The following is a 22,918-nucleotide window of genomic DNA, read 5'->3' as shown; positions in this document are numbered from 1 at the left end:
TTTTGATTGGGTCATTTATTTTTCTGGAATTGAGCTATAGGAGTTGCTTGTATATTTTTGAGATTAGTTGTTTGTCAGTTGCTTCATTTGCTATTATTTTCTCCCATTCTGAAGCCTGTCTTTTCACCTTGCTTATAGTTTCCTTTGTTGTGCAGAAGCTTTTAAGTTTAATTAGGTCCCATTTGTTTATTTTTGCTTTTATTTCCCAAAGCAATTTATAGATTTAATGCAATCCCTATCAAGCTACCAACGGTATTCTTCACAGAGCTAGAACAAATAATTTCGCAGTTTGTATGGAAATACAAGAAACCTCGAATAGCCAAAGCTATCTTGAGAAAGAAGAATGGAACTGGAGGAATCAACCTACCTGACTTCAGGCTCTACTACAAAGCCACAGTCATCAAGACAGTATGGTACTGGCACAAAGACAGAAATATAGATCAATGGAACAAAATAATAGAAAGCCCAGAGATAAATCCACACACACATGGACACCTTATCTTTGACAAAGGAGGCAAGAATATACAATGGATTAAAGACAATCTCTTTAACAAGTGGTGCTGGGAAAACTGGCCAACCACTTGTAAAAGAATGAAACTAGAGCACTTTCTAACACCATACACAAAAATAAACTCAAAATGGATGAAAGATCTAAACGTAAGACCAGAAACTATAAAACTCCTAAAGGAGAACATAGGCAAAACACTCTCCGACATACATCACAGCAGCATCCTCTATGACCCACCTCCCAGAATATTGGAAATAAAAGCAAAAATAAACAAATTGGACCTCTCCAGCATTTATTGCTTACAGACTTTTTGGTCATAGTCATTCTGACTGGTGTGAGATATGCCTCACTGTAGTTTTCATTAGCTTTTCTCTATAATTAGCCATGTTGAGTGTCTTGTCAAGTGCATGTTGGCCATCTGTACATCTTCTTTGGAGAAATATCTATTTAGGACTTCTGTCCACTTTCTGACTGAGTTGTTTTTGTTTTTGTTTGTTTGATATTGAATTGTGTGAGTTGTTTGTATAATTTGGAAATTCATCCCTTGTCAAATGCATTGTTCTAAATATTTTCTCCCAATCCATAGGTTGTCTTTTCATTTTGTGGATGTTTTCCTTTCCTTCTTATTTACTAAGTCTCATGTTTTTTTTCTTTTGTTCATCCATAAACATAAAATATGAAAACACAAGTCTTTCACAAAACTCTGTCTATAAGTAAGGCCACTACTTTCGACTTCAGCCTCTGTAGTCGGTACAGTATTGAAACACTTGCACATCCCTTGCGGAGCCACAGCCCTGATGCTCCTTGGTGCCCCAGCACCACCCTGGCCCCCCCGACCCCTCTCCTGAGACCACCCTGAACCCCCACAGTGCAGAGCTAATGCTGGCATGGTGGGGAGTCTCCAGGACCCCATTCCACCCTGCTCTGTGTCTGTTGCTCCCATGCTACACCACTTGTCCAATATTTTGAGTATCACCTCTGCTTATAACTATTTCATGTATTAGCATCACAGATGCTTTCTATGATTGATTTACTGGGTCAAAAAACATTCCTTAATAAACACCTATTTTATGAACCAGTTCTAATCATAATTGTGAAGATAATGCAGCGTGGGCATAAAGCTGAGGGAAGGTTTGCGAAGGGTAAATGATAACATTCTCCTTAATGTAAGAACCCTTGGCACTGATATTTTGTAATCATGTCTCAATCTTGGATTTGCTTTTCTCTGTGTACTTGACAGCTGCAACCCCTGGGCTGCAACATGATTAATGTTTCCAGTGATGAGCACGGGATTATTCCAGACTCCCTCAGAGAAATACTTTCCAAATGGAAACCAGAAGATTCAAAGGACCCTGAGAAAAACAGCCCCAAATTTCTTTACACTGTCCCAAATGGCAACAACCCCTCTGGGAACTCATTAACAGCTGAGCGCAAAAGGGAAATCTATGAGGTATTTTCAAAGAAGGTGTTACGTACTTTTGTTCTTGTTTCTTTCTGACTCTTTAGAAGAGTATTCTCAAGTTCCTTCTCTTATTGGCCCCTTGCTCACAATGAAGATGGTTTTTAATAAAACAAAGTCATCTATACCAGTGTTGCCACAAATTTAAACACAAGAATTTACTACAGTCTGGTTGACTATGATGTTTCTTTCCCTTTAATTGATATTTTCACTGAAAGAGATGCTACTCTTCGTGGGATGTTACACTCACCTCTTACACCCATCTCTTCCTTCTGTCTTCTCTTCATCCCCCACCTCCAGCCCATACAGTGGCTCCTACCACCCACGTTACTCAAACCCACCATCTCCTTGGCCACACTCCCTCCCTGACCTGTGAGCACTTCGGAGTTACCCACCCCGACCCCCACACCAGCCCTTGACATCCTTCCTGCTCTAGTGTGGACCTATAGTTCCTCCTCCAGCCTCTTCACCCCATACTGCAAACAGTATCAAAGTCCTTCACCTGCCACATGCAATGATGGAACCTGGGCCTCTGTGTAAGGCTAGGGTCTCTCATATCCTTCCTTCTGTCCCTTAAACATCTATGCCTTCTAGAAACTTCTGTCCCTAAAACATGCCAAGTATTTTCTGCCTCCAGGGCCATTGTTCCCTGCTCTCAGTCTAAACATCTCCCCCAGCATCTGCAGAACTGATCCTTCCAGGCAGCCTGAGCTCTCCTGCAGCTTCCCTGTCTCTCTCTCTCTCAAACATCAGCCTCTTCAACCATCTGCCGGGCCCTCAGAACCTCCCACCTGATCCTCCTCTGGTCACTATCTAGGAGCTCAGGTTCTGTCTTTACCACCAGAATGAAAGTTCTGTGAGGACAGAGTCTTTAGGGCTGGTTCCCCCTCCTAGGACAGCAGGGCCTCAGCAGTTGCTGGGATGAATGAATGCGTGAGTACAAAGAACTCTGATACCAAGTGATTTTCATCTTAGATAACTCTTAAGAAATAAATATTCTCCTTCAACCTTTCTGTAGCTCGCAAGAAAATATGACTTCCTCATCATAGAAGATGATCCTTACTATTTTATGCAGTTCAACAAGGTAAGTGATGGTATCAACTCCACACACAATCAGTAGATAAGTGGTTGTAAGTTACTGCGCTGCTTTGATTTTAACCTGGATCCTGAGTGTTTTCCTCTCTGGAGGCTTACTTTTTTTCTAGAATTTCCCTACTTTTAGAATAGTGCTGGCTCTCTGTGTCAGGCCCATGAAGGAACATGTGAGTTAAGGTGAGGGTCGTCTTGACTCCACATCCTGGTCATAGTTCCATAGACATGGTACCAGGGATGTGGAGTGTGTGTCTCCTGGGGTGTCAGCCTCAGTCTCTCAGGGGAGGCTGATGGGCTGGAGGACTTGGGAGCTGTGTTCCGAGAGAAGGCGGAGGGCTGTGCTCAGTCAGTGATGTGCTGTGAGCAGAGGAGGGCGCTCCTAGCATCATGCTCCCTGCCTGCCATCCCTGTCGCGTAGGGATGGGAACACACCTGCACAATAAAGGACTTCTAGATCCTTCCCCAGTGTCCACGTGCACCACTGTCCCCGAGCACTGTTCCCTAGGAGACAACAGTAATGGCCCAGACTCCAGCGCCCGGTTCCTCAAAATCTAACACTAGAATTGCTCTCAGGGCTGCAGAGAACAGACACACGGATTCAGTCCCCACTACAAATCTACTGAGAAGAAACACAACTCTTGGCTTTTTATCTATTTGCCTGACTATCATATTTGCCTACCACCCACCCTAAACATGACCATGGCCCCCTTCCCTGTGGGCATTTACTTTGAAATAAATGTGGAAGGTTCAGCATTGCACACTGACTACATGGCTCATCTTCATTTATACTTTTTCAGGGTTTCTGGTTGTTCTAAGGGTCTGCATTCCCTTTCTAAACAGCCCTGCATGCTGATGACTCTCTTCGATGTGGTCTTTTCCAAACTAGTTTTCCTGGAATCCTTCCTAGAAAACTGTTCATCCTGGATCTCAAGCCTTGGGACAAGGAGGTCCTAGGTGAAGTTTCCCCACTGCACAAAGTAGGGATACAGGCTCTAACAGATATAAATATTGTATGTATCTTCCATTTCAAGCCCTGGGCACCGACATTTCTCTCCTTGGACGTGGATGGACGTGTCATCCGAGCTGACTCTTTTTCCAAAGTCCTGTCCTCGGGGTAAGGCCCTGGCTCTGCCTTCAGGCTGCAGATAAAGGTGACAGGGCTGCCCCTCAGCATCTTTAGTGCAGACAGTTCTTCTCACTTAAAATGCTTGTACACACTCACCTTAACACATCTGTTAGATTATTACAATTACTAACAGATTTTCTCCCAATCCATCCTCAGTGGTCAAATTAAGTTATAGGTGTAGGGGGACTGGTCAGGTTTTTGGTTGCATGTATGAAAAAACACATTTAGAAATATATGGTCAGATATGCACTCTATTTTAAGTGTACAATTAAATTTAAATGTGTATTTTTATAAGAAGTAGTGTCACTAGAACGTGTTAACCGTCTAGATTCCTTTGTCCCTAGGTTACAACCTCCTTCCCCATGAAATCAGTAACATGATGTTAATTGATGTAGCAGGGTTGATAATATGCCTTTTCTGTCTTTGTGCAGGTTGAGAGTAGGGTTTATAACTGGTCCAAAGCCCTTGATCGAGAGAATTGTTTTACACATACAAGTTTCAACATTGAACACCAGCACTTTTAGTCAGGTAAGGACAATTTCAGTTCAGTTCAGTTCAGTTCAGTCGCTCAGTCGTGTCCAACTCTTTGTGACCCCATGAATCGCAGCACACCAGGCCTCCCTGTCCAACACCAACTCCCGGAGTTCACTCAGACTCACGTCCACTGAGTCAGTGATGCCATCCAGCCATCTCATCCTCTGTCGTCCCCTTCTCCTCCTGCCCCCAATCCCTCCCAGCATCACAGTCTTTTCCAATGAGTCAACTCTTCGCATGACGTGGCCAAAGTACTGGAGTTTCAGCTTCAGCATCATTCCTTCCAAAGAAATCCCAGGGCTGATCTCCTTCAGAATGGACTGGTTGGATCTCCTTGCAGTCCAAGGGACTCTCAAGAGTCTTCTCCAACACCACAGTTCAAAAGCATCAATTCTTCAGTGCTCAGCTTTCTTCACAGTCCAACTCTCACATCCATACATGACCACAGGAAAAACCATAGCCTTGACTAGACAGACTTTTGTTGGCAAAGTAATGTCTCTGCTTTTGAATATGCTATCTAGGTTAGTCATAACTTTCCTTCCAAGGAGTAAGCATCTTTTAATTTCATGGCTGCAGTCACCATCTGCAGTGATTTTGGAGCCCAAAAAAATAAAGTTGGACACCATTTCCACGGTTTCCCCATCTATTTCCCATGAGGTGATGGGACCAGATGCCATGATCTTCGTTTTCTGAATGTTGAGCTTCAAGCCAACTTTTTCACTCTCCACTTTCACTTTCATCAAGAGGATTTTTAGTTCCTCTTCACTTTGTGCCATAAGGGTGGTGTCATCTGCATATCTGAGGTTATTGATATTTCTCCTGGCAATCTTGATTCCAGCTTGTGTTTCTTCCAGTCCAGCGTTTCTCATGATGTACTCTGCATAGAAGTTAAATAAGCAGGGTGACAATATACAGCCTTGAAGAACTCCTTTTGCTATTTGGAACCAGTCTCTTGTTCCATGTCCAGTTCTAACTGTTGCTTCCTGACCTGCATACAAATTTCTCAAGAAGCAGGTCAGGTGATCTGGTATTCCCATCTCTTGAAGAATTTTCCACAGTTTATTGTGACCCACACAGTCAAAGGCTTTGGCATAGTCAATAAAGCAGAAATAGATGCTTTTCTGGAACTCTCTTGATTTTTCCATGATCCAGCGGATGTTGGCAATTTGATCTCTGGTTCCTCTGCCTTTTCTAAAACCAGCTTGAACATCAGGAAGTTCGTGGTTCACATATTGCTGAAGCCTGGCTTGGAGAATTTTTAGCATTACTTTACTAGCGTGTGAGATGAATGCAATTGTGCAGTAGTTTGAGCCTTTCTTTGGGATTGGAATGAAAACTGACCTTTTCCAGTCCTGTGGCCACTGCTGAGTTTTCCAAATTTGCTGGCATATTGAGTGCAGCACTTTTACAGCATCATATTTCAGGATTTGGAATAGCTCAACTGTAATTCCATCACCGCCACTAGCTTTGTTCATAGTGATGCTTTCTAAGACCCACTTGACTTCACATTCCAGGATGTCTGGCTCTAGGTGAGTGATCACACCATCGTGATTATCTGGGTCGTGAAGATCTTTTTTGTACAGTTCTTCTGTGTATTCTTGCCATCTCTTCTTAATATCTTCTGCTTCTGTTAGGTCCATAGCATTTCTGTCCTTTATCGAGCCCATCTTTGCATGGAATGTTCCCTTGGTATCTGTAATTTTCTTGAAGAGATCTCCAGTCTTTCCTATTCTATTGTTTTCCTCTATTTCTTTGCATTGATCGCTGAATACAATTTAGAAAATTTAGGAATTTAGGACAATTTAGGAAACAGGAATGTCTAAAATCAGATCATAAAATGGATGCAGGCAAATAAGACAATGTGAAGGTGTCAGGAAGTGAAGTCATTTGACTGCTTCTCTATTTCCCTATGGGCTGAATTAGAAGATCAGATACCACAGATGTTTGCTCCAAAAGGCAAAAGAGATTTAAATATACCTGAGCTGTTTCAAGGTGTAGACCAAGCTCCTAGAGTCAGAGATCTTATTCACCTTGTGTCCTGGCATCTAGTCCAGGAACCCCATAAAAACTCATCAGGATGGAAGAGGTTTGGTGAAGTAACACACCATTATTTCAAGAGGCTGTGAAGGGCCGCAGTTATTGAATGGATCTGGGCCTGGACGTTCTGACTTGAGTCCAGGATTTGTGACCAACAGTGATCACAGGAAATTTAACTTCACCTAATGCCTCAGTCAGGGAAGGCAATGGCACCCCACTCCAGTACTCCTGCCTAGAAAATCCCATGGATGGAGGAGCCTGGTAGGCTGTAGTCCATGGGGTCACTAAGAATCGAACACAACTGAGCAACCTCACTTTCACTTTTCACTTTCATGCATTGGAGAAGGAAATGGCAACCCACTCCAGTGTTCTTGCCTGGAGAATCCCAGGGATGGGGGAGCCTTGTGGGCTTCCGTCTATGGGGTTGCACAGAGTTGGACATGACTGAAGTGACTTAGCAGCAGCAGCAGCAGCAGCAGCAGCAATGTCTCAGTCTCAATATGAGTAGAGAGAAATAACGGCCTGTCTAATAAGGGTATTGCAAAGACCAACTTTGCTGAAATGTATGGTACAGCAGTTTCTTGGATATACCAAGGACCATATAAATATTTGTTATTATTGTTGTCATTGTTATTAAGCAACATTGTTATAAGTCACTGGCCCTATAAAGCTTGGTGCAGCTTATTGCATCTTCTTAGTGTGGTTTGTACATAACCAAGAGTGATTTGCTGTTACATTTGACAAAAAGTACATTTTAGAGGATGAACCTTGTTATTTCTCATGCCTTTTAGCTCCTGGTATCACAACTTCTGCATCAGTGGGGAGAAGAGGGCTTTCTGACTTACATCGACAGGTACTGTATTTTAGGTTCCATAGTTTATATAGAAATGGACTTCACTTGATTAATTTTCTGTTTTGAATTATTCCAAAACAATGGAAAAATCACAATGATACAAAGTTTACTACCTGACAGGTCAAATAAATATGCTCTATTCCCTCAATGAGTTTCAACATTTTCATCAAGATACAAAATAGATTCTTATAGAGTGGACTCCAGAGCCTTTTGGTTTCTACAATCAGTGTAGCAAACACATATTTTTCATTGTTTTCTTCCTCTAGGGTTATTGATTTCTACCGGAAGCAGAGGGATGCATTACTGGCAGCAGCAGACAAGTGGTTAAGTGGTGAGTAGAACATACATCCTGTCCTGGATGAGCAAGCAGTAGTCCTTCTATGAGTGAGTGATACCATGGAGTATTGTTAATAACCCTGGGGAAGGAAATAGGGTCCAGGCCTATTCTGGTCAAGAAAATGTTACTCTAGGTCTTCTCTGGTATGCAATGGTTAAGAATATGCCTTGCAATGCAAGGGACACCTCTTCAATCCCTGTTCTAAGAAGATCCCATATGCCCCAGGCAACTAAGCCCAGGCACCACGACTGTCAGACTGGCACTCTAGAGCCCACGCTCTGCAGCATGAGAAGCCACAGTGAGAAGCCTGTGCACGGCAACTAGAATAGCCCCTGCTTACCACAACCAGAGAAAGCCCACACACAACAGTGAAGATGCAACGCAGTCAGAAATAAGTACTTTTCAAAAACGAAAGTGGTACCCTATAAATAATGTCAGAAGCAACAGCAGTAACCCTGCCACAAATACAGCATTTCTACTACACCTAACTGCTGCACAGAGTGTGTGGTTTAAAGAAGAAAAGACCAACCAATCTAACAACCAACCAGCAATAACCCTGCCACGATTACAGCATTTCTACCATACCTGACTGCTGCACAGAATCTGTGGTTTAAAGAAGAAAAGACCAACCAATCTAACAATCAACCAGCAGTAAGCTACTGAGAGCCAAATAATCTCTGAACCAAAAAGGTTTTCAAAATGTTGCTCCAAAGAGAAGAGGAATTGTGAAATCAACAACATAATTCTTTCTGACTCTATAAAACAAAATACTGCAATCTTTGGCAGGTTTTTCGTTACTGATGATTGGCCTTTTAATCATTAACTTCATTTATCTACTATCTAATCTTTTATATTGCTAATTTGATTTCAGGATGGTTTAGATTTAATTTTCTATTAAGGAAGAAAGTAAAATGAATTTCATGGCTTTAATTACACCACTAAAAATGCCTTTGGCAAAAATAACGGTGAATACACAGTGAAGTGAACGTGGCTCAGTCCGACTGTATGTGCCCTGTGGACTGTAGCCCACCAGGCTCCTCCGCCCATGGGATTCTCTAGGCAAGAATACTGGAGCGGGTTGCCATTCCCTTCTCCAGGCATCTTTCCGACCCAGGGATCAAACCCAGGTCTCCTGCATTGCTGGTGGACTCTTTAGGACTCAGCCACCTGGGAAGCCCTAATACAAGGTATCAATTCCTAATTTCCATCATACCTTCTTCCCTATGAAGTCCTGGTAAAAATACAATTAGTATTTTTTATAAGAGTACTATTTTACCACACTGTAAAGTTGAAAAAAGGTTTTAATCAACAGCAAGTTTTTTAAAATGGTAATAATTAAAATCAAAATAATTTTCTTCCTTCTTGGTTTCTCTATCCTTATATTCAATGAAACATAAAGCCTAAAAATGCACCCAGAATTCCTTAGTTTTAAGTATTACTTTTATAACTAATTACATTCTGATAAAAACGTCAATTCATTACACTTCTGAACAATTTACTGAAACACTAGTAAGATTCTAGAAGGAGTTGAGGAATCCTCTCCTACAATTTGAAAGAGACATGTATGTCTTAGGGACAGCTCTAAGGAAGAGAGATGGGCATGACACCGGAGTTTCTGCATGGTCCTAAAACCCACTAAAATCCTATACATACACATGAGTCCCCTTTCTCCCTTTCAAAACTTCCCCTCACTTTTTGAAATAAAACTCAGAACATCCAATTTCAGGACTCATAAAAATATATTTTTTAAAATTCTGTCACTGAAGGAACTTTTTTGGAAATGCTGCTGCTGCTGCTGCTAAGTCGCTTCAGTCATGTCCGACTCTGTGCGACCCCATAGATGGCAGCCCGCTAGGCTCCCCCATCCCTGGGATTCTCCAAGCAAGAACACTGGAGTGGGTTGCCATTTCCTTCTCCAATGCATGAAAGTGAAAAGTGAAAGTGAAGTCGCTCAGTCATGTCCGACCCTCAGCGACCCCATGGACTGCAGCCTGCCAGGCTCCTCCATCCATGGGATTGTCCAGGCAAGAGTACTGGAGTGGGGTGCCATCGCCTTCTCCATTGGAAATGCTAGTTTACAATTACTGTCATTTGTCATTTAAGTGATATAACTGACATCATGAAAACTGGACTCAGAAAATATTTCTTCTCTTCTTTTCTTTGTAGGTTTGGCAGAATGGCAAGTTCCTACTGCTGGAATGTTTCTGTGGGTGAAAATTAAGGGCATTCATGATGTAAGAAAACTGATTGAAGAAAAAGCTGTTAAGAATGAGGTAAGACAGGAGGAAAAGCTAAACTTTTTCTGTAATTTCTTAATAAAAATTGTGAGATGTTTATCGTTGCCAACTAGCACAAGGCATAATATTTGCCTATCAGATACACTATCTCATTATTAAGATCATGATAGATTTGGGGTTACAGAATTAGTCTCCTAAGTAGGGGAAATACAGTCATTCAGCTCAGCTACTGGTTATCTTAGTGGCCAGAGCACAGTTTTGGGAGCCACAGTCCTTGGGTGTGAATCCCAGCTCCAGTCCTTCATGATACGTGGTGTTGAGTGAGGTGTCCTCCTTGAGTCTCATCTGAAAAAAGGAGATAATAGGAATCTCTCCTTCTTAGGATTGCTATCATGAAAGGAATCAACATGGAAAAAACTCCTAGACTAATGCCTGGCACATAGTAAATGCTTGATAAGTGTTAGCCATTAGTATTTAAAATAGAAGGGTTTTTCCCTTATGAAAGCAAAGCACACTCAGGGTGGCATTGTACTTCATTAAAGCATAATGTCACTTTTTAATTTTTATTTTATATTGAGGTATAGTTGATTTACCATGCTGTGTTAGTTTCAGGTATACATAAAATTGCTTCAGTTATACATAGGCATATATTTATGCCTTTCAGATTCTTTTCCCATATAGGTTGTTATAAGATACTGAGTCAATTCCCTGTGCTATACAAGTAGGTTCTTATTGATTATTTTACATATGGTAGTGTGTATATGTTAATTCCAAACTCCTGATTTATCCTTTCCACACACACCACCAACATTTCCCCTTTGGTAAACTTTTCTAAATCTCCGAGTCTGTTTCCGTTTTATAAATAAGTTCATATGTATCATTTTTTTTAGATTCCACATACAGTTTAATCACATATTTGTTTTTCTCTGTGTGATTTCACTTAGTGTGATAATCTCCAGGTGTATCCATGCTGCAAATGGCATTATACTAGACCATTCAGGTATGACCTAAATCAAACCCCTTATGATTATACAGTGGACATGAGAAATAGATTTAAGGGCCTAGATCTGATAGATAGAGTGCCTGATGAACTATGGACTGAGGTTCGTGACATTGTACAGGAGACAGGGATCAAGAACATCCCCATGGAAAAGAAATGCAAAAAAGCAAAATGGCTGTCTGGGGAGGCCTTACAAATAGCTGTGAAAAGAAGAGAAGCTAAAAGCAAAGTAGAAAAGGAAAGATATAAGCATCTGAATGCAGAGTTCCAAAGAATAGCAAGAAGAGATAAGAAAGCCTTCCTCGGCAATCAATGCAAAGAAATAGATGAAAACAACCCAATGGGAAAGACTAGAGATCTCTTCAAGAAAATTAGAGATACCAAGGCAACATTTCATGCAAAGATGGGATCGATAAAGGACAGAAATGCTATGGACCTAACAGAAGCAGAAGATATTAAGAAGAGATGGCAAGAATACACAGAAGAACTGTACAAAAAAGATTTTCACGACCCAGATAATCACGATGGTGTGATCACTCACCTAGAGCCGGACATCCTGGAATGTGAAGTCAAGTGGGCCCTAGGAGGCATCACTATGAACAAAGCTAGTGGAGGTGATGGAATTCCAGTTGAGCTATTTCAAATCCTGAAAGATGATGCTGTGAAAGTGTTGCACTCAATATGCCAGCAAATTGGGAAAACTCAGCAGTGGCCACAGGACTGGAAAAGGGCAGTTTTCATTCCAATCCCAAAGAAAGGCAATGCCAAAGAATGCTCAAACCACCGCACAATTGCACTCATCTCACACACTAGTAAAGTAATGCTCAAAATTCTCCGAGCCAGGCTTCAGCAATATGTGAACCATGAACTTCCTGACGTTCAAGTTGGTTTCAGAAAAGGCAGAGGATCCAGAGATCAAATTGCCAACATCCGCTGGATCATGGAAAAATCAAGAGAGTTCCAGAAAAGCATCTATTTCTGCTTTATTGACTATGCCAAAGCCTTTGACTGTGTGGATCACAATAAACTGTGGAAAATTCTCCAAGAGATGGGAATACCAGACCACCTGACATGCCTCTTGAGAAATCTGTATGCAGGTGAAGAAGCAACAGTTAGAAAAGGACATGGAACAACAGACTATTTCCAAATTGGGAAAGGAGTACATCAGGCTGTATATTGTCACCCTGCTCATTTAACTTATATGCAGAGTACATTATGCAAAATGCTGGGCTAGATGAAGCACAAGCTGGAATCAAGATTGCTGGGAGAAATATCAGTAAGCTCAGATATGCAGATGACACCACCCTTATGGCAGAAAGTGAAAAACTAAAGAGGCTCTTGATGAAAGTGAAAGAGGAGAGTGAAAAAGTTGGCTTAAAGCTCAACATTCAGAAAACGAAGATCATGGCATCTGGTCCCATCACTTCATGGGAAATAGATGGAGAAACAGTGGAAACAGTGTCAGATTTTATTTTGGGGGCTCCAAAATCACTGCAGATGGTGATTGCAGCCATGAAATTAAAAGATGCTTACTCCTTGGAAGGAAAGTTATGACCAACCTAGACAGCATATTAAAAAGCAGAGACATTACTTTGCCAACAAAAGTCCGTCTAGTCAAGGTTATGGTTTTTTCAGTGATCATGTATGGATGTGAGAGTTGGACTGTGAAGAAAGCTGAGCGCCAAAGAATTGATGCTTTTGAACTGTGGTGTTGGAGAAGACTCTTGAGAGTCCCTTGGACTGCAAGGAGATAAAACCAGTCAATCCTCAGGCAATCAGCCTTGAATATTCTTTGGAAGGACTGATGCTGAAGCTGAAGCTCCAATACTTTGGCCACCTGATGTGGAGAACTGACTGAATGGAAAAGACCCTGATGTTGGGAAACACTGAAGGTGGGAGGAGAAAAAGAGATGACAGAGGTTGGATAGCATCACCGACTCAATGGACATGAGTTTGAGCAAGCTGTGGGAGCTGGTGATGGACAGGGAAGCCCTGTGTGCTGCAGTTCATGGGGTCACGAAAAGACACGACTGAGCAATTGAACTTATAATAAGTCAATTTTATTACATTTTGTTTGCTTTCTTATCAATGTCATTATCATCCAGAATATTTGATAAGTGGCTATTTCTGTGTAAGAAAATAGCTCCCTGAACTAAGAGCTAAGGATAGAGATTTCCTATTTTATAGTAGTTTTTTTCAGTCCCCTTCACTTATTCCATATACCCTGTGGCATGTACTTTAACTTTTCTAAATAGTCTGCAACTTTATCACTTCTGCCTTAGACCAGATTTGGGTCATCATTCAAGGAGATTATTACCATTTCCTCCTTCTCTACAGAAACTTGCTTCTGGCACATCCCAAAACTATTCCACGATATTGGGAGAAATTACATTTTCATTGTTAATGAGGACAAAAAACTCTTCTTCCACCTTAAAATCTTCTTTCCTGAGTTCCCCAAATCATTTCATTCCCAGTTCATCAAACTTCAGTGACCAGAGCCCAGATTTATAACAAGTAATAACAACGGTTACTTGAAGTTTGAATATCATGATTTTACTAGACAACAATTTCAAAGACTTAACACAAGCCAAGTTTATTTCTTTCTCTGGCACAATTTTCAGAGGCATGGTCTACAGGCTCTTCTGCTCCCTCCCTGAGTCAGAGACCTGGGCTCCTGCCACTGTCTTGCATGGCATTTCAATTCATGGACCACAATGAAAACAGCATGCAGAGGGTATGGCAGGTCACATGGGGAGATGTTCACAGGCCAGGCCAGGAAGTAACACCAAGACTTCCCCTCCCTGGTTGGGATTCAATCACTTGGCCATGAGCATCTAGAAAGAGGCTGGGAACAGTGTGTTTGCATGCCTAGGAAGCAGAGGACACTTGCGTGGGGGCAGCAAGCTGGCAGCCACAGATGTCACCGAAAGGAGACAGTGTCCCAGAGTTTTGACAGAATTACTTGCCATTTTATTCCTCCAGTCTAAGTATTGTTTCCACCTCTTTGAGTGACCCATTTTCTTCGCATCTTCAGGCCTCTACACTCTGTTTCTTCTCCCCAAAGGACTCTTTCCTTGCATTTTGTTTGGTCAATACCTACTTATCTTTGAAGTCCCAACTTAAAGGTCACTTCCAAACTTGATATCTCATAAAGAATATTTCATTGTTAGAATTTATTTTACTTTTCTAGTTACATTAAATGGTTATTATGTTTATTACAATTTCTGTTGCCTGTAGGATCTGTCCTTTGTCCATTAAAGCTAAAATGTAGTGTTTTTCTTCTCTTTCTGTGCATTATTTTAGTATACAGAGAAGAGATAGGACTGCCATATTTATCCTAAATACTTTTCCTGTTTCTGTGCTTTTAGTTTTGTTTATTGTATGACATGCAGAATTTTTCTGTAGGTTGTTTTTTCTCTTGAAATTTCTTTCATTGCTTTTAAACTCAGAAAGTCCTCTGACACTCTGAGATTAGATTTACCTCTATTTTTATTTTTCCTTTAATTACCTATTTTCCAAAACTCTCTCAGATATTCATGCTTCCAGGATATGGTTTCTACATGGATAGTTCAGCTCCTTGCCCCTACTTCAGAGCATCCTTCTCTTCAGCTTCTCCAGAACAGATGGACATGGTGAGTTATCAATTTATTTTTTGTGTTCATTTTGTGAGTTACAACATTATTTCATGTCTCCTTTGGTTTCTGGAAAATGGGAATAATTGGAAAGTCATGAAGTATAACTCAAAGAAGTTGCCAGACTTCTATGGAAAGGTAATGAGACCAACTTGGAGTTGAATTTTATTGATTTTGTGAATAGATTTCAGACCTAACTCAACAGTGTTGACAGATCATCAACATGTTATAAACAGAACCTCTTTCCCTCCTGCATAAAATTAACATGAGTCAGAGTACAAATTCATGAAGCCATCAGACTCTTTCTCTGAAGGAAGAATATCAACAAGGGTCAAATAGACTAATATTGATGATTAGAATTAGCTTATTGATTAATCAAAAAGTCCAGCTTTAATCAGGATAATATGAAGAAAGAAGCAAGTTCCTAACTACTACCATGTCAGGAACTCACAGAAGAGCCATACACTGAAATCCAGTAACTGCAAGAAGAGTATAATACTTATCCTTGGAGATCGGGTGTTTCTGGGTGTGTTCTTGATTTACTCGCTTTCTCACATCATTAAATATGCTCTTCATAAGTTATATATGAGTAGAGTTGGACAACTGAAACTACATATAAGGCATATGCAGATGAAAGAATATTTGAAAAAATAAAATAATTGGTGTTCTCAGAAAAAATGATGAACTTGAGGGTAAAAAAAATGTCTTTTTAATGTCTGGGATTCTGACATGTTTCCATATATTAGTGGACATGATGGCATACAACCCAGATAAACCTGAGGTTAACCCTGAGCTTTCATTATCTGATCTCAACATAAGATAAGACTCCTTTTTTAAATTTTTAATGTTATGGCAGAATTCTCCTAAAGCCTCTTGAAAGTGAAAGTTGCTCAGTCATGTCCAACTCTTTGTGACCCCATGAACTATGTAGTCCATGGAATTCTCCAGGCCAGAATTCTGGAGGGGGTAGCCTTTTCCTTCTTCAGGGAACCTTCCCAATGCAGGAGTAGAACCCAGGTCTCCTACATTGCAGGTAGATTCTTTACAAGCTGAGCCACAAAGGAAGCCCAAAAACCATGTTAATTTCAGTAATTCTCCTCTCTGTCTTATTTTAGGCCTTTCAGAGATTAGCCCAACTTATAGAAGAATCTCTATGAAGAAATCAAACTCTTTGTAGCACTCATGGATTTCAGATAAATTATTTCTATGATTTAGCAAGAAGAAATGATCACTGGTGTAAGACTTACAGATTGGGTTTCAACAAATATGTCACATTTGTAAAAATTTAACTACAAAACTTTTAAAGTGCCCTTGAAACCATCAGAATACCAAAATATATTTATAATCCTTTTGATAAATTTTCAACCCCCCAAATGATATCCTTATCACGGGTTTTATTGTAAAGAACTCTCTAGTCGCTTTCTGCCTTTTCATACTTATCACAGTAAAATACCAGGCTGGAGGAAGCACAAGCTGGAATCAAGACTGCCGGGAGACATCAATAACCTCAGATACGCAGATGACACCACCCTTATGGCAGAAAGTGAAGAGGAATTAAAGAGCCTCTTGATGAAAGTGAAAGAGGAGAGTGAAAAAACTGGCTTAAAACTCAACATTCAAAAAACTAAGATCATGGCATCCAGTCCCATCACTTCATGGCAAACAGATGGGGAAACAGTGGAAACAGTGACAGTCTTTATTTTCTCGGGCTCCCAAATCACTGCAGATGGTGACTGCAGCCATGAAATTAAAAGACGTGTGCTCCTTGAAAGAAAAGTTATGACAAACCTAAACAGCATACAAAAAAGCAAAGACATTACTTTACCAACAAAGGTCTGTCTAGTCAAAGCTATGGTTTTTCCAGTAGTCATGTATGGATGTGAGAGTTGGACTATAAAGAAAGCTGAGCGCCAAAGAATTGATGCTTCTGAACTGTGGTATTGGAGAAGGACTGCAAGGAGATCAAATCAGTCCATCCTCAAGGAAATCAGTCCTGAATATTCATTGGAAGGACTGATGCTGAAGCTGAAACTCCAATACTTTGGCCTCCTGATGCGAAGAGCTGACTCGTTTAAAAAGACCCTGATGTTGGGAAAGATTGAAGGCAGGAGAAGAAGGTAACTACAGAGGATGAGATGGTTGGATGGCATCACCAACTCAATAGACATGAGTCTGAGCAAGCTCTGGGAGTTAGTGATGGACAGGGAAGCCCTGCATGCTGCAGTCCATGGGGTCACAAACAGTTGGACAAAACTAAGCAACTGAACTGAACTGATAGTCGCTTTATAATTTCCCATAAATTTTCTTTGAAACTAACATTTTACAGTAAATTGTTTGTAAGAATATAATCAAATTCAAAATGGTATATCATGTAAACTCTATTTTTAATTAAATTTAATAAAAATGTATTGCAAAAGTTGTTAGAATTTGACCATTGGGCATAATTCTCAGTAAGAGGATCACAGACATTATATTATGGCATAGGAATCTCTTTAAAATAAAATTCTAAAACTAAACATACCTAGAGGTCTGCTTGCTAATTCTAAATGAGGAGGAGAGATCCAGGACATAGAAAAATTGACTAAATTGTATTTTTATGATACTACACAACTTCAAAAATGTATTCATATCAGTTACAGGATTTCTGGCTACTACACTCCTTTCAGGTACTTAGAATATACTTTTTAATGATTTTCTTTCTCACCTTTATGATCTTTATTTCCCTCATCTGATTATTAAATATATGCTGATCTAAATGTTTTCAAACAATCCAGGAAGAATAAGCAATAAAGTTAAAGTTGCTGGCTGTCTCAGCCTCAGCATTCATCAGCCAGCCTTTTAGATGTTTCTGTGCATGTACACATAATATGTACAAGAATAGGATGTCATTAGGACAGTATCAAAAATACCCTGTATCTGTTTTCTGTTGCTGTAGAAAACTTTACCTACGTTCCATGATCTAGTCCTTATAAAGTTATCAGGTTCTTTGAGGAATTAGGACACTTATGTCACTGTTATTCCCACCTTCCTTATATATATATATATAAATGTCTCCATCATGGCTATTATTTTCCCAGCATCTGAATGAGCTGCAGCATTGAGCCCTGGTGAGAATCACTATGGTTATTTCAAGCTAACCTAAAATTAAGAGTTGTCAGAAGGTTCAGAGAGCCCTAGGCAGGATAAACCCAGAGAGGAACACACTGAGAGGCATAGTACTAAAATTGACAAAAATTAAAGAAAAAATATTAAAAGTAATAAGGGAAAAGGCAATAAATAATGTGCAAAGGAATCCCCATAAAGTTAGCTGGTTTCTCAGTGGAAATTGTGCAAGTCAGAAGGGAGTGACATGATATATTTAAAGTGATAAAAGGAAAGGACTTACAACTGAGAATATCCAGCAAGGCTCTCATGCAGATTCTACAGAGAAATGAAAAGCATTTCATCAGAGACTGAAAAGCATTACTATCTGAACCACCAGGGAATTCTTGGTGGCTCAGACGGTAAAGAATCTGCCTGCAATACAGGAGACCCAGGGTCAGGAGGATCTCTTGGAGAAAGGAATGGCTACCCACTTCAGTGTTCTTGCCTGGAGAATTCCATGAACAGAGGAGACTGGTGGGCTACAGTCCATTTGGTCACAGCGTCAGACACGACTGAGCAACTAACATCTTTTTTCACTTTCAGACCAACTTTGCAACAAATGCTAAAGGAACTGCTCTAGATAGAAAAGAAAAGGCCACAACTAAAAACAAAGAAATTATGAATGGAAAAGCTCATTCATACATACAAAGGCAAACATACAGTAAATGCTTCTAACCAGCAATCGTGAGAAGAGTACAGCATAAACATAGGATACTGGAAATAACTTTGAAATTAAAAGACCAGTAACTTAAAACGATCTTGTATATAGATGCTATGTCAAAACCTCATGATAACCACAAACCAAAAATCTAAAATAGATACACACAAAAAAGAAAAAGGAATCTAAACACAATACAAAAGTTAATCATCAAATCACAAGAGAACAAAAGAAGAGGGGAAGAAAAAAGATCTATAAAAACAAACCCCAAACAATTAATTAAATGGCAATAAGAACATATATTCTTATATAAGCCTTCTTCAGCGATCAATGCAAAGAAATAGAGGAAAACAACAGAATGGGAAAGACTAGAGATCTCTTCAAGAAAATTAGAGATACCAAGGGAACACTTCATGCAAAGATGGGATCGATAAAGGACAGAAATGGTATGGACCTAACAGAAGCAGAAGATATTAAGAAGAGATGGCAAGAATACACAGAAGAACTGTACAAAAAGATCTTCATGACCCAGATAATCACGATGGTGTGATCACTCACCTAGAACCAGACATCCTGGAATGTGAAGTCAAGTGGGCCTTAGAAAGCATCACTTCAAACAAAGCTAGTGGAGGTGATGGGATTCCAGTTGAGCTATTTCAAATCCTGAAAGATAATGCTGTGAAAGTGCTGCACTCAATATGCCAGCAAATTTGGAAAACTCAGCAGTGGCCACAGGACTGGAAAAGGGAAGTTTTCATTCCAATCCCAAAGAAAGGCAATGCCAAACAATGCTCAAACTACCACACAATTGCACTCATCTCACACACTAGTAAAGTAATGCTCAAAATTCTCCAAGCAATATGTGAACCGTGAACTTCCTGATGTTCAAGCTGGTTTCAGAAAAGGCAGAGGAACCAGAGATCAAATTGCCAACATCCACTGGATCATGCAAAAAGTAAGAGAGTTCCAGAAAAACATCTATTTCTGCTTTATTGACTATGCCAAAGCCTTTGACTGTGTGGATCACAATAAACTGTGGAAAATTCTTCAAGAGATGGGAGTACCAGACCACCTGATCTGCCTCTTGAGAAATTTGTATGCAGGTCAGGAAGCAACAGTTAGAACTGGACATGGAACAACAGACTGGTTCCAAATAGGAAAAGGAGTACGTCAAGGCTGTATATTGTCACCCTGCTTATTTAACTTATATGCAGCGTACATCATGAGAAATGCTGGACTGGAAGAAGCACAAGCTGGAATCAAGATTGCCGGGAGAAATATCAATAACCTCAGATATGCAGATGACACCACTCTTATGGCAGAAAGTGAAGAGGAACTCAAAAGCATCTTGATGAAAGTGAAAGTGGAGAGTGAAAAAGTTGGCTTAAAGCTCAACATTCAGAAAACGAAGATCAAGGCATCTGGTCCCATCACTTCATGGGAAATAGATGGGGAAACAGTGGAAACAGTGTCAGACTTTATTTTTTTGGGCTCCAAAATCACTGCAGATGGTGAATGCAGCCATGAAATTAAAAGACGCTTACTCCTTGGAAGGAAAGTTATGACCAACCTAGATAGCATATTCAAAAGCAGAGACATTACCTTGCCAACAAAGGTGTGTCTATTCAAGGCTATGGTTTTTCCTGTGGTCATGTATGGATGTGAGAGTTGGACTGTGAAGAAGGCTGAGCACAGAAGAATTGATGCTTTTGAACTGTGGTGTTGGAGAAGACTCTTGAGAGTCCCTTGGACTGCAAGGAGATCCAACCAGTCCATTCTGAAGGAGATCAGCCCTGGGATTTCTTTGGAAGGAATGATGCTAAAGCTGAAAGTCCAGTACTTTGTCCACCTCATGTGAAGAGTTGACTCATTGGAAAAGACTCTGATGCTGGGAGGGATTGGGGGCAGGAGGAGAAGGGGACGACAGAGGATGAGACGGCTGGATGGCATCACTGACTCGATGGACGTGAGTCTCAGTTAACTCCGGGAGTTGGTGATAGACAGGGAGGCCTGGCGTGCTGCGATTCATGGGGTCGCAAAGAGTCGGACATGACTGAGCAACTGAACTGAACTGAACTGAACTGAAGAACATATATACTGAAAATTACCTTAAGCCTAAATGTATTAAATGCTTCAACAAAAAGACATAGGCTAGCTGAATGGATACAAAAACAATACCTTATATATGAGACCCACTTCAGATCTAGGGACACACACAGACTGAAAGTGAGGAGACGGGAAAATGCATCCTCTGCAAATGGAAACCAAAAGAAAACTGAATTAGCAATATTCATATCAGACAAAATAGACTTTAAAATAGAGACTGTTACAAGAGACAAGGAAGGACAGTACATTACGATCAAGACATCAATCCAAGAAGAGGAAACAACAATTGTAATATACACGCGCCCAACCCAGGAGTCCTCAGTATATAAGGCAAATACAACAGTTGTCACTCTGCAGCGTTTCCTTCTGATTTAAATTTAAATAGTGACTTGTCAATTATGAGTCCCTCCTCTGGCCCCATGTAAAAAAGTCTTCAATGCTTCCCTGTAGATCACTGAAACTGAAAGTTAGTTCTTTGAAAAGATAAGCAAAATTGATAAACCACTAGACACACTCATCAAGAAAAAAAAGGAGATAACTCAAATCAATAAAATTGGAACTGAAAAAGGAGAAGTTGCAACGGACACCACAGAAATACAAAGGATCGTGAGATACTACTACAAGCAACTACAATATACACCAATAAAATGAACAGTCTAGAAGAAATGGACAAATTCTTAGGAAGGTACCAAGACTGAACCAGGAGGAAAGAAAAAATATGAATAGACCAATTACATGTAATGAAATTAAATCAGAAATTTAAAAGGTCACAACAAGCAAAAGTCCAAGACCAGATAGCCTCACAGGTGAATTCTATTAAACATTTACAGAAGCATTAACACCCATACTTCTGAAACTATTCAAAAAATTGCAGAGGAAGGAAACTTCTGAATTCATTTTATGAGGCAACCATCACTCTGATACCAAATCAGACAAGATACCACAAAAATAGAAAATCACAGGCCAATTTCACTGATGAACACAAATGCAAGAAATCCTCAACAAAATACTATCAAATCAACTCCAACAAAACATTAAAAACATCACACACCATCATCAAGGGGATTTATCCCAGGGAAGTTAGGATTTTTCAATATTAAGAAAATAATCAATGTGATATACCACATTAAAAAATTAAAGATGGTTTTTATTTTTAATGTGGATCATCTCAATAGAGGCAGAAAAATCTTCTGATAAAATTCAACATCCATTTGTGACTTTAAAAAATCTCTTCAGGAAGTGGGCATAAAGGAACCATATGGGCTTCCTTGCTGGTTCAGATGGTAAAGAATCTGCCTGCAATGCAGAAGACCTGAGTTCAATCCCTGGGTCGGGAAGATCCCCTGGAGAAAGAAATGGCTACCCACTGCAGTATTCTTGCCTGAAGAATTCCATGGACAAAGAAGCCTGGTGGCCTATAGTCCATAGGGTCACAAAAAGTCAGACATGACTGAGCAACTCTCACTCACTTACTTTGATGTCAACATAATAACATCAAATATAACAACCCACAGCTCATACTGTACTCAACTGTGAAAAGCTGAAAGCATTTCCCCTAAGTAAAACTCTCACCATTTACAGATGACACAATGTAGTACATAAAAAACCTTAAAAATGCTACCAGGAAACTTCTGGGGTTCATTGGTGGATTCCATAAGCTTGCAGGATACAAAATTAATATATAGAAATCTGTGGCATTTCTATACACAAACAAAAGAAAATATCAGAACAGAAATTAAGGAAACAATCCCATTCACTATAGCAAAAATAATAATAATAATAAAATACCTGTGACTAAACTTACCTTAGAAAGCAAAGATCTATACTCTGAAAACTATAATATTTGATAAAAGATATATGGAAAATACGGAGAAGGCAATGGCACCCCACTCCAGTACTCTTGCCTGGAAAATCCCATGGATGGAGGAGCCTGGTGGGCTGCAGTCCATGGGGTCGCTAGGAGTCAGACACGACTGAGCGACTTCACTTTCAGTTTTCACTTTCAAGCACTGGAGAAGGAAATGGCAACCCACTCCAGTGTTCTTTCCTGGAGAATCCCAGGGAACGGGGAGCCTGTTGGGCTGCCATCTATGGGGTCGCACAGAGTCGGACACGACTGAAGCAACTTAGCAGCAGCAGCAGCAGCATATTGAAAATATAGATGACACAAACAGATGGAAAGATACACTGTGTTG

General features: G+C 40.2%; 2 protein-coding genes across 2 annotated transcripts in view; one reads left to right on the top strand and one right to left on the bottom strand.

Annotated features, from left to right (window-relative positions):
• Positions 1–22,918, bottom strand: part of LOC129649798 (uncharacterized) — a 331,142-nt gene that overhangs the window by 230,785 nt on the left and 77,439 nt on the right. The window lies entirely within an intron of this gene.
• Positions 1,760–22,918, top strand: part of LOC129650897 (kynurenine/alpha-aminoadipate aminotransferase, mitochondrial-like) — a 25,629-nt gene continuing 4,470 nt past the window's right edge. Inside the window, exons 1-7 of the mRNA XM_055579678.1 lie at positions 1,760–1,958; positions 2,986–3,051; positions 4,091–4,173; positions 4,617–4,713; positions 7,548–7,609; positions 7,876–7,940; positions 10,113–10,219. Of these exons, the coding sequence (XP_055435653.1) occupies positions 1,770–1,958; positions 2,986–3,051; positions 4,091–4,173; positions 4,617–4,713; positions 7,548–7,609; positions 7,876–7,940; positions 10,113–10,219 (669 nt within the window). The 5' untranslated portion in view covers positions 1,760–1,769. The remainder of the gene's footprint in view (positions 1,959–2,985; positions 3,052–4,090; positions 4,174–4,616; positions 4,714–7,547; positions 7,610–7,875; positions 7,941–10,112; positions 10,220–22,918) is intronic.

This window comes from Bubalus kerabau, chromosome 4 (assembly GCF_029407905.1).
Source record: "Bubalus kerabau isolate K-KA32 ecotype Philippines breed swamp buffalo chromosome 4, PCC_UOA_SB_1v2, whole genome shotgun sequence".
NCBI classification, from domain to species: Eukaryota; Metazoa; Chordata; class Mammalia; order Artiodactyla; family Bovidae; genus Bubalus; species Bubalus kerabau.
This window is presented reverse-complemented; position numbering and strand designations above follow the sequence as displayed.